The 12,669-nt window shown below is 38.8% G+C and overlaps 1 protein-coding gene across 2 annotated transcripts in view; it reads left to right on the forward strand.

The window, feature by feature from the left end:
• LOC131242477 (uncharacterized) overlaps positions 1–10,970 on the forward strand; it is a 55,219-nt gene extending 44,249 nt beyond the window's left edge. For both annotated transcript variants that reach the window (XM_058241147.1, XM_058241157.1), the window contains 9 exons: positions 8,299–8,425; positions 8,535–8,779; positions 8,860–9,063; positions 9,166–9,258; positions 9,366–9,473; positions 9,599–10,030; positions 10,135–10,182; positions 10,340–10,582; positions 10,677–10,970. In XM_058241147.1, coding sequence (XP_058097130.1) covers positions 8,299–8,425; positions 8,535–8,779; positions 8,860–9,063; positions 9,166–9,258; positions 9,366–9,473; positions 9,599–10,030; positions 10,135–10,182; positions 10,340–10,582; positions 10,677–10,697 — 1,521 coding nt within the window. In that variant the 3' untranslated portion in view covers positions 10,698–10,970. The remainder of the gene's footprint in view (positions 1–8,298; positions 8,426–8,534; positions 8,780–8,859; positions 9,064–9,165; positions 9,259–9,365; positions 9,474–9,598; positions 10,031–10,134; positions 10,183–10,339; positions 10,583–10,676) is intronic.
• The last annotated feature ends 1,699 nt before the right edge of the window (positions 10,971–12,669 follow it).

Below are 12,669 nucleotides of genomic sequence, written 5' to 3' on the forward strand. Positions count from 1 at the left end.
TCCTCTCGTTTCTGCATGTTAATTAGATGTTTAGGGTTTTGTTTATGTTCTGCGAATCTTCTTCGATTCTCGATCAAAGATCTCGATTCTCAGTGAAGAAATGGGATCATTCTGTTGTGATTTTGAAATTTCTCGCCTCATTTGCTGTATTTGCTGTGTTTTTGCTCTCGTTTCAACGTTTAGGGTTTTGTTTATGTTCTTAGAATCTTCTCTAATCCTTGATCAAAGATTTCAACTTTTTGTATTGTATTTTCATTTTTCTAGTATGATTATAGAATCTTTCTCCTCGTTTGATGCATCTTTAGGTCTCTCTCTCTCTCTCTCTCTCTCTCTCTCTCTCTCTTCTTCCCAATTTTCTGCCCTCAGATGATTGATTGAGGGTTTCTTTTGTATTGTTGCTTTATTTGTTTGTAATTGCTTGAAATTTCTGGAAATCTTTAGTTTCATTTGTCTTCGTGTAGTTTGTACTCTTTTTTTTTTCCTATTTGCATCGTGTGGTAGTTCTCTAGAAGTTTGGTGTTTGTGTATTTTTTTAAGCAAAGTTCTATTCTTTTTCTTTGGATTTGAGTTTTCTTACATCGATTGATGCATTTCCTACGTTTATTTTTGTGTCTCTGTGTCCTGATGTGAGATTCAGGGTTTGGTTCTATTTTTCATCTTATTTCTATTAAATCGCTTGGAATCCCTGCAAATCTTTGGTTTTCTTTGGGTTTTTGTAAATCGGGTCTGTTTTTATCGTTTGTTTGACTTTTTCAAAAATTTGGTCCTTTTTTTCGAGGGATCTTTTGTCTTTCATTGATGCATTAGGGTTTTGAACCTTTGAAATTTGATCTTTTTGTTGTGTGTTTATAATTTACGACTCATGTTGCTTCCTTCCTTGCATTTCTCTTGCATTTTATATTTTTGTGTTTGATTGATGATTTTTTTTTTTTTTTTTCACTTCATTTCTAGGTATCTTGAAATCCTTGGATTTCCTCTTTTTAGTTGAACTCTGTTTCTTATAATTATTATTATTTTTTTTTTTGTAAGAATTTGATGTTTTGGTTTCATATGATATAACTACAATTTGGATTGGATGCTTTTGAAATACGATCTTTTTGTCATCACTTTCAACTTTCTTGTGTCATTTGCTGCCTCTCTCTCATTTCCTTCTGCTGATGATTTTTGCTCGAGTAGTTTTGTTTCATGTTACTTTATTTGTCTGCAATTGCTTATTTGAAATCTTTGGTTTGCTTATTTGAAATCTTGGGTTATCTTTTGTTTTCAAAATTATTTTCCATTTTTTGGTTACCTTTTGTCCTTTTGGGGCAGATGAGATTCAAATATCCAAAATTTGATCATTCTATTTTGAGTTTGGAATGTTTTGTCCTGCTTGGCCATTTGGAGTGAGGTACAATGATGAAACATGCATGCTAGACTAGTGCATGCATATGTAGCATCATGCTAACCAAGAGTGCATATCGTGATTTGTTTTTTTATCTTCCTTTTCTTGGAACTAGTATGGAGTGAATTTGATGCAGGATAATTAACCACTTGCTCCAAAAGCTCGAACTGTTAGAGTATGACGAATTAATCCCTTTATCTCATAGCCCAGGCCCCACATCTTATGGGTTAGGACCTCGGCCGAACCCCCTTCGTGGGCCCCAAATTACATGGGCCGCGCCACCTCGAGTGTGTCCCCGCATCCCACAGGCTACCCCACTCGAACCCGGTGTAAAATGCGCATTAATCACCCCTGGTAAGGAGTCTCGAACACGAGACCTCCCTCGTGAGCCCCAAATCGCACGGGTCACTCACCCCGAGTGTGCCCCTACATCCAACAGTCGACTGCACTCGAGCCCAGTGTGAAAATGCTCCTGCATTAATCACCCTCGGTGAGGAGTTTCGAACACGAGACCTCCCGCTCTGATACCAATTTGATGCAGAACAATTAACCACTTGCTCTAAAAGCTCGAACTGTTAGAGTATGGCGAATTAATTCCTTTATCTCATAGCCCAGGCCCTACATCTCATGGGTTAGGACCTCGGCCGAACCCCCTTCGTGGGCCCCAAATTACATGGGCCGCGCCACCCCGAGTATGTCCCCGCATCCCACAGGCTACCCCACTCGAGCCCGGTGTAAAATGCGCATTAATCACCCCTGGTAAGGAGTCTTGAACACGAGACCTCCCTCGTGAGCCCCAAATCACATGGGTCACCCACCCCGAGTGTGCCCCTACATCCAACAGGCGACTGCACTCGAGCCCAGTGTGAAAATGCCCCTGCATTAGAATTTACCATATCCTCATCTCATTCGATGCACTTGATTGGACACGTGGCAGAATGATACATAATCTGGCCTCTATTTATGTGGTGGGTCCTACCTTGGTTGGACCATTATCTGTAAAAGTTATGGATTGGGTATCATAAGGCCTTTTCTTCGTTGACCAATAGAATTGTTCTTTCTAAAATCCATTTATAGGTGGCTCATTTGATGGTTTTCTAAAAGACTGCTCAACTGGTTGTTCCTACCAAGGTGGGACTCTTGCATGATCCAACGAGTGTGACTCCGCACCATGATGCACCCATAGTGGAGTACACCTGGTCTATGGGTTCCCATCATAGAGGGTTGTGTCCAAACTATCTCGGAAGAATAATGCAAGCAAGAGAAGAAAGGTAAATAAGCAACCAAAGAAATGATATCTCACTCTTATATATATATATATATTTGTTTGTTTATATATTTATTTATAGGCACAAGGAGGTTTGAGTCCAACTAGTTGGACTACAAAGTATGGTCCACCCAGAAGCTAAATTTCAACCTGTTAAGTGCCTGTGAGATCCAACCTTTTTAATGAGTTAGCCCCACCCCGAGGATTGCTTAGTGCAGAAATCAGCCCTATCTACTCATTAGATGGGTCAGACCATAAATACATTGTGCCGCCATTAATATAGCAAAATAAAAAGTGTGGTCCTATCAATGAGTTGATATAGTTGATATGACAGAATTTTGCACAAGTCCTTATTAGGGGGTTAACCCATTGGATTGGTTCGATGTTGTGTGCACATGAATGGTTGGAAGTCATCCATTAGGCGGAGTCATAGTACCTTTTCTGCACACATGAACACATAATTTGGTGGCACTACAAGAAATAGGGAAATTACTAGTGCATTTTTACCGGCGGCAAACATACACTGCCGGTGTAGGTATTAATTACTGGTGCTTTTGTATGACCGCCTCTAATGTATAAGATACCGCCCCTAAATGTCTTTACTGACGGACTTCTACCAGTGGTAGGTAATAACCGCCGGAGAAGAAAAGTAAAACCAATGTTCCCAAACCCTCGTTCCCTTTTCCTCCCCTCCCAAAACCGACGCTCTCTCTCTCTCTCTATCTCTCTCTCTCTATATATATATATATATACACACACACACACACACACTCATTCCCAACAAGAAACCTCATCTGCACCTCCATCAACCGATTCCTTCCCCCCTTGCAACCCACGCCCCCCAAATCTTCTCCATCTCTTCCTGAAGACTTTCAGCCACTGGCTCTCGTACTCTATTCTTCATTCTCTCTAAGACTCTTGATCCTTGACTGGTTTACCATCAAATGGGTTGTAACATGTGCACATGCACACAAATAAGAGGAATGTTTGAATTCAGTATGTGCTTGCTTGCCTTCCTTTTATGCTAACCTTGCGACGTGCTATACTCGGACTTCTATCTCGGGGTAGCCCTACACTCCGCTTTCCAACTCTGTCTGTCCAGCTAAAGCCCCCCCCATCGTATTCGGGCAGTGCCCCCCCTATTCACATTCGATGGGGGTGGACCAAAGCAGTGATGATGAATCTGGTATTTCTTCCTCTTCAAGCCAGAGCCCATCTGAGGAGGATGAGGGTTGCTCGGTGGTTGTTTAGGGCACACAACATACTAACTACTCACCATTGTCTCTTTTTCGTAATCTTCTTGTCAAAAATTTGTCAAACTATAATTCCATTGTATTTCCACTAACTTGTTGGAGTTGCCGAGGAACACAGTGATTGATAAGAGTTGGATTCATCTGTTAAGGTACCTCAATTAGTAATTTCTTCTTTCTAGTTGTTGTAATGCTAAGGCATCCTACTAACTCCTCAGCCTGTAAAACTTTTGACCACGACTGCCCGACTTTTGTTTGGACAGTCGCAATGTTACACTTGGGTTAACAGTAGACGATTTCAATCTATTTAGGACAATGAGTATCACTCACAGCATATGTCCTGTTGTTAGAGTTGTACATGAACCGAGTTAGCTCGGTTAACTTGCTCGATTCTCGACTCGAAAAAGCTTGATTCGACTCGGGTCAAAACTGAGTTCGAGCCAAGTCGAGCTGATTTTTGGAGCTTGAAAAAATTTCGAGCCGAGTTTGAGCTTGTAATCGAACCCCGAGTTTGAGCTTGTCCTAGCTCGAATCGAACTCGGATCGAACCAATTCGATGACTCGGTTATGTTGATATTGATGTTGCTCACCAAGTGTTTGATGAAATGACTTAATGAAGTGTCAGTCGGTGGCAAGGAAGGTATGGATATGAACAATTACCCTTGTACTTGATTTTGACTCTGCCTACTAAGTATTTGATGAAATACTTGTAAACTGTTGCTGCTGTTTTATATACTGTGAGAAATTGAAGGCACACTTCATGTGTTTGAGAACATGCCGCATAGGCTCGATCTTGGCTGGAACTGGCCCAAGCAACTGATCGAACCGAGCTGAGCTGGCCAGTCAAGCTCGAGGACTAAGCCGAGCCAAGTTCGAGCTGGGGTCAGCTAGTGAGCGAGTCGAGTGGAGCTATGCATGCTTGACTCGGTTCGACTCGTGTACAACTCTACCTGATGTTCTGATACCATATAACTTGCCACCATGGATGTGCATGAAGCAACATTATCTCATGCTGTCATTACTTATTCCTGGCCCCTTGGACCCGGTAATGACATCGACGTGTAGTTACAACTTTTGATGGATGAGTTGAAAGAATTGTGAGAGGTTGGCACAAACACTTACGATGCTTCAAGCAACAAGCAATGAGATATTTCAAGTGTGTCATTGTTGTAAACTATCAATGACTTTCCTGCATATGCGAACTTTGTCTAGACGGAGCAACTAAGGATGCTTCGCTTGTCCTTGTTGCAATAATGATACTTCGTTTAAATATTTAAAACATGGTCGAAAGTTTTGTTATATGGACCGTCGTCGATTCTTGGAATCTGATCATAGGTTTAGAATTGATAGCGGATCTTTTGATGGTACGAAAGAATTTGACGATGTGCCAACTTTGCTATCTGGGTTTGATGTGTTGGCTTAGTTACAGGGAATTAATGTCACATTTGTGAAGAAGACTCGTGACAATCATGGGCACAAGAGAAGACGGGAGGACAATGCGGGAGAGTGATATAATTGGAAGAAGTAAAGTATCCTCTTTGATTTGAAGTATTGAGAGCATAATCATTGCGTCACAATCTGGCTGTGCATCATATTGAAAAGAATATGTGTGACAATGTGCTTGGGACACCGTTGAACATCGGAGGAAAAAAAAAAGAAGACAATGTTAAGGTATGTCTTGACATGCAAGATATGTGTATAAAACAAACACTGCACCCATAGCAACTTCCATTGAATAAAACATATTTTCCCCCTACAGGCTTCACTATGTCATCAAGTGAGAAAGATGATTTTTGTAAAGTCTTGAAGCGGGTGAAAGTTTCAGATGGTTATGCATCAAATATTTTGTGATATGTGCATGTCAAAGAGTGCAAAATTTTAGGGTTCGAGGCATGACTATCATGTTATGATGCAACATATACCTCCGTTAACTATACGAACAAAATTGCCTAAGTGTGTGAGCTTAGTTTTGCTTGAATTAAGTAGTTTCTTCTGGGAATTATGTTTCAAAGTTGGCAAAGTAAAAGACTTCGACCGACTGGAATATCGAATTGCGCTAACACTTTGTCATCTAGAAAAGATTTTTTCACTAGCTATTTTTGATATTATGGTGCATTTTCCCATTCATTTAGTGGGTAAGGGAAAAATAGCTAGACTAGTATAATGCTGTTGGATGTACCCCATCCAGCGGTGCATGTTTATGTTTATAAATTACTTTGTATTGTCATGTTATACCAGTCACGTTAATTGACCATATGTTTCTATACTTCTAAATATTGTTGACCATAAGTATTTGTTTACATTAAAATTGTATGTGCGTAATAAAAGTCGGCCCGATGATTCAATTGTAGAAGGGTACTTGGTGGAAGAATACTTAACATTTTGCTTAAGGTACTTGCATGGTGTAGGGACAAGGTTCAATCGATTAATACATAATGACAACTATGGTAACACCGTTATAGAAGAACAATCCTTTATGTTCCCACGAATAGGTCATGCATTAGGGAAGTCCGAGGATTGTGTACTAGATAAAGTTACAGAGGTGTCTTACAGAAACCAATTCATTTGCAGAGAACACATGAATGTTGTTAAGCAAAAGAATTGTACTGTACAACTAAGGAAAATAGAACGCATTCACAATGATACATTTCATAAATGGTTTAGTAATTATGTATGTATTTGATACGATAAGTTAACCGACATTTGCATATTCATTTTCATTGTTTAGACATGTGCTTTTGAATTAACATTTTTCGTATCCGAATAGGTCGAACAGTTGTGCCAGGCAAGGAATAAGTAGGTCTCAGAAGACCTTAAATGGCTAGCTTGGGGTCCTAATATGGTAAGAAGATATAACGGGTTTATCATAAACAGCTTCAGGTTTCACACCAAAGAATGAGAGAAGAAAAGAAAAACTCAACATAGTGGAGTTGTTTTGTGACTGTAAAGATATCAAGCTTTGCGAGTGCCAGTGACAGAAACCCTATTGCAGGAGATATAACTTACTATGGTGTCTTGATAGACATCATTGAACTGAAATATTGTGGTCATCGGAAGGTTGTATTGTTTAGGTGTGATTGGATTGATGTTTTATCTTAGGGCATGGGTGTCAAGAAGGATGAATTGGGGTTAATGCTCATGAAATTGAAATGGTTATGCCATACTGGTCAGCAATTGTTTGATGAACTGTTTGTGTTCGCATCTCAAGCTGAGCATGTGTTCTATGTGCACGACCTCGTTGACAAGGATTGACATGTTGTGGTGAGGACGAAACCTAAGGACTTGTTTGATATGCGTGATGAAGAGTCTACAAACGATGTCGATACATACTTGGGGAGCTCGTTGTGTGATGATCAAAATTCACTGGTAATGACACTGTTTGTTGGGAAAGGACAAATGTCGATGGAACAACAATTGTCACACCTTTACCACTCATCCAAATGGTGGTAAAGGACTAAACAGATGATACGAAGTTTTCTGATCTTGACGGAGATGCCATTATGTCAAATAATTGATTTCTTATATACCATATTGTCCTGATGTATGAAAAAGAAAGCTTTTACTCAATATGTGAAAGAATAGCCGTTGTAAGCTTTATCCATTGCACTTTGATTTGAAAAGTTCACCATGTTGTCCTGATGTAGCTTTATACATGAACTCTTGCGGCGGATGTGAAGTCATTCATCATATTCTGGTTCAATCTCATTCAAGCCATAAATAGTTGAATCGGCAAAAAGTAGGAGACATGGATACGACACAATGCACTTTGATTTGAAAACTTCAGCACAAAAAACTCAGATACACGTGTATATTTCATTTTTTTTCATTGCATGTGTGGCCTTTCATATGGTAGACTTGATCTTTGACCTTTCAAATTTGGACCCCTCATTATTTTGTTTTAGCCATCCATTTGATAGGCAATATATGGATATGTTTAAAATTTCTTGATATGATGATTTTGGAGATATGTTCCATTGATAATGGGATCCACAATTTGTATGACCTGCATATTTCAACAAACAATTGCCCACAAATCAAAGATTAAGTTTGCTTAAACAGTATGATTTTAGGACTTTGACTAAAATACAGTGAGTTCTACAATCTAATTAGTTTCATTGAGTTATTGTATGCCACTTGTACAATTTTTAAGTGTCCGAGTATCTAGCTTCATACTTTGTCAGATGATTAAATAACTCACCCTTTTATTTCTTAAAAAAACTTTGATACTCTAGCAGTGTGTGACGGATGATACACATGTACTTGGAAGTTATTTGCAAATTGCATATGGGGCTCCAATTTGCTCAAATTAAATTGTTCATTTTATGGACTAGATATATTATGAATTAAAAATGAGGAATAATTGATTATCATATTGTCATATTGTTGGACATATATAGGTGTTAGACATGAGGAGCACTAGGAGCATGACTCGACGACTAATAAGCACTATGACTGGCAGCACCAGCCAGCCTCAGCCTCAGTATCCGCCCCAGCCAATTGGTTCCATAGAGGAGGCTCCTAGTGGTATGCTATGCAGCCTTTATAATAATATCTTTGAAAATTTCATGTCTTTTTATGTTAAGGAACCATATGGGTTTGCATATTATTGCCATGTTTTTTTATTTTCAAACAGTTTCACCGTCCACGAAAAGAAAGACTCGAGGCCCCACACGATGCTTTGTAGTTTGGAATATGCGTGAAGGACAACGCATTCCTATTGCCACCAACACTCTAGGGCAACCTGTTGGTGACAATGTCAGCAAGCTTACAAACTTCTTAGGGACCATAGCACGTAATGGGGAATTCGCGCCCCTAACATTTTCTGATTGGAGGGAAGTACCGGTTGAGAGGAAAGATTATATGTGGGGGCTTGTCATGGTAATGGTGACAATGTTTTTTATTATTGTTTTTTTTTGTTTTTTCATTATGTGATTGTTTACTTTCAACATGTGATGCAGTCCAAGTTTGACATGGACACGAACATTAAGTCTTGGGTGCTGAGGTCGATTGGTAAAAAGTGGAGGGACTGGAAGTGTGAGTTGAAGAAACTCCACTACTTGCCTCATGAGACTGATGATGAGAGGCTCGCAGACCTTGATGAGCGGGTCCAATCGGATCAGTGGAAGGCCCTCATCGAGTTTTGGAACTCTGAAGAAGGGAAGGTGTGTGAGATGAGTAGTTATTGAATGCTTCATGTTTTAGAATTACACAACCATCTTTTGTTGATATTTTTTAATTTACTCTTTCGGTGTGCCACATTATAGGCCCGCAATAAGAAGAATATGGAGAATAGGAGAAAACAGAAAATCGGTCATGCCGCGGGCTCAAAGAGCTTCGCGCGGATACGCGAGGAAGAGGTAAATTTTATTAATTACTAGATCAACCATGTTAATCGATTTTTGATATATAACTAGATAATGACATGTTACAATGCATTAAATTGTTCTTGTTTACATAATGATAGAGGGTGAAGAGGGCTGGTGGGGAGGATCCGACCCGGGAAGAGATGTTCATATTGACCCATACACGCAAGGATGGGACGCCTGTGGATGAAGCCTCATCGGTAGCAATGGTATGTTCATGTATTTACTTGTTATGTTTTATCCTTTTTTGAATTTTTCTCTCATATACAACTAGTTGTGTTTAGCCTATTACTTTATCATTGTACAATCTAAACCCATGTTATTTTTATTGCAGTTTTTATTGCAGTTACAACTCAATGAACGAATATCTCAGCAGCCTGAGGCCTCACATAGCAGCACTGCGAGGAATGATGTATTCTCCCAAGTCATGGGAGAAGATCGACATGGCCGAGTCCGCACTTATGGGTTAGGTCCCTCTCCTTCTGATTTGTGGGGCATAACACCCAACCCTAGCAAGTTTCAAAGGATGGCCTCCGCTGCTCCGTTGAGAGACAAACAATATGAGGGATTGCAAGCTGAAATATTATCCCTAAAAGAAACCGTGTCTGAAATGTCATCCTTAAAAGATACTGTGACGACACTGTTGTCCGCCCTGACGAATCCAAACATTAACCTAGCCACGGTATTAGGTGTATTAGCTAATCCCGCTAATCCCAACCTGAACCAACCGTCTCCATCATTAAGTCACTTGGTTCCAACCCCCCAGGTAATTATATTATATACGTGTATATATTTACATATGTACTAAGTCCAAAAATTATTTATACTTTAGTTGGTATATGTTGATTAACATTTATTTTACCATTGCAGAGACCCTTAGCGAAGAAGGGGAAGAATACGACTAATACTAGTGCCGGGGTAAATACCCATACCAATTGAATAGTTCTTTTATTATATTTTGAGATTATTGCGTTCTTAATTATATGTGGTATATATTTTGTAAACTGGAGTCTAGCTATGGACAAGCGTTTATTTGATACAATGCATTCTATTAAATAGTGAATTTTATTTGTAGGATGTGACCGAAGTTCTCCTTATGAGTGTCGCGAGGTCCGGGGTTACTGTGGCTAAAGGAGCTGTTTTGAGTAAGGATCCACTCACAAAAGTAGGGAGGTTAGAACTTGGAATTGATTATTGGGAAGTATCTGTTCAGGTGGCAATGGTACCTCAAGAGGCTTTGATAAGACCCCATGGACGATATAAAACAATTGCGGATGTGGTTGGAACAAGTATTGCTTGGCCTGCTAGTTTATGTGTGGTAGGATTTTTTGCCCCCTTTTGCATATACAGTAAAACTTCTTGTACGAGATTTTGCAGAACTAATTAATTCTTTTTGTTGTCTTGTTTTGCAGGTTGTAGGCAGAGATGGATGAAGGCTAAATGTAGGGATCTTCTTTTTTTTACTTTTCCTTCAAGTATTTAAAACTATTTTCAACTTGTGTAATTCTCATCTACCAATCTTCATGTCTGTTGAATTTTGTTCTCTTGGTGCCAATTTGTTACTTTTTAGATCTGGATTTATTCAATTATTATGTTATGAGGTTTTGCTTTTGATTTTGTGTCTGCTTGAATAATCTGAAATGCAAAACGTGAACAGTTCCTTTTATTATGATTTAAGATGAAGGTAAACATCTATTTCTACTTTATTTCTTCTTCATAGTTCAGATGGTAAATGGAAAAAATGTGGGATTGAAGATGAAGGTAAACATCTATTTCTACATTATTCCCACTTTTCTATTTCTGTGAAAAGTTCCTTGAGCAGTTTGTGTTTTGTTTGCTGGCACTATTACATTTTTGCTTATGTCGATGTTCCGGGTTACCAGATATTGAAGAACCTAAATGTTATCAGCACTGGGGTGTTATAACGTATCATTTTAAAGAATAAGTAAGCTTTTCTTCCCTTTTATGTGAAAAGCCTTTACGCGTTTGAAGCCTCAAGTTGTGTATCCTATGAGTCTCTCTCTCTCTCTCTCTCTCTCTCTCTCACATACACACACACACACACAGATGTGCAGAAAGCTAGTTGATCGTTTATATCTTAATGTGCAAGAAACTTGTTATTTGTCTCTTAATGTTAATGAATCTTTGTTGGTTTCTTGAATAAATTTTCTGTCATTTAGGCCTTTTTTTTTTTTTTTTTTTTCATTTCAAGTACATGTCGCTGCCACCGATAACTTCTCAGATTCAAATAAACTTGGACAGGGTGGTTTTGGGCATGTTTACAAGGTAATCTTCCATAGCTGATAACCTCTCATTTGGTCTATGACTCACGGTGGTGCCAATGTGGCAAATGTATGATAGATTTCTCATCAGATGGGTCCCTGGATTGCTTGTCAATTGACATGCAAGGGATGGGTAAGTAAATTGACCAACAATACACATTAAAGTTTGCGATTTTCTAAAGTCGGTGCAAAGGTGCGGAGCTCCTATCTATACAAGGAGTTGTTTTAGACGTTTCTAAACATACTCTAGGGTTTGCAGAGAGAAAGCTAGGAGGAGCACCGACAAGGCCTTCCTACTCCGATTTCTTCACCGGTTCTAGTAGTTTTCCATTTTTCTTTTATTTTTGGGATAAATGTCTTAGCTAATCTCTTTGCTAAGGTTAAGGGGTGAAGCTTGTAGTTAATTTCAATGTTTTAGTTTGTTGATTCATATATTGGATTTCATGATGATTATGTAATTGAATTATATTTGAATTCTAGTTTATAAGCTTTTGAGTTGTTCATTTCTAGAGTCATTGTGAATTCCAAGCACATTGGATGCTTCGAATGTGCAATTGCTTGGCTTGATTAGAGGAGTCGATCTGTTAAATTCAAAAACTTGCCCAAGTGTAGGGTAGTGATGTAGTAATATCAAAAGTTCATCTCAGATTTCTTCAATTCACATGAATACACAAAAATCAAACTTTTTTTTATATATTTTTTTAAATTAGCCCTTATTAGCCCAAAATATCAAAAGTTCAACAAATTGAAGAAAAAATGAAGAAATTTTGAAAGGGAGACTGGTGATGATCTCCTCCTTTCGTTAGACCTTGAATGGTGGTCTGATGTCCTCATTAAGCAGGCCTCATCATGTTTCCTTCCTTCATTTTGTTGGAATATGTTTTTTTTTTCTCTTTTTTCCTCAGTGGCTTTTGAAGAGTGGACCAGACATGATAGACGACTCATATTAATGGTGGATAGTCCGAAGGCACCTACGTGCGCCCAAAGCTTAAGCTTTCCCAATGGAATCTAAGAACGGCTGTCCATCTATAAAATGAAAGCTCAAGCCTACCCAATGGTTTAATGAAATTATTAAGTTGTAGATTTGTGATAATTCTCTTCTTAGTTAACAAAGACTGTTTGG

This window comes from Magnolia sinica, chromosome 1 (assembly GCF_029962835.1).
Source record: "Magnolia sinica isolate HGM2019 chromosome 1, MsV1, whole genome shotgun sequence".
NCBI lineage: Eukaryota > Viridiplantae > Streptophyta > Magnoliopsida > Magnoliales > Magnoliaceae > Magnolia > Magnolia sinica.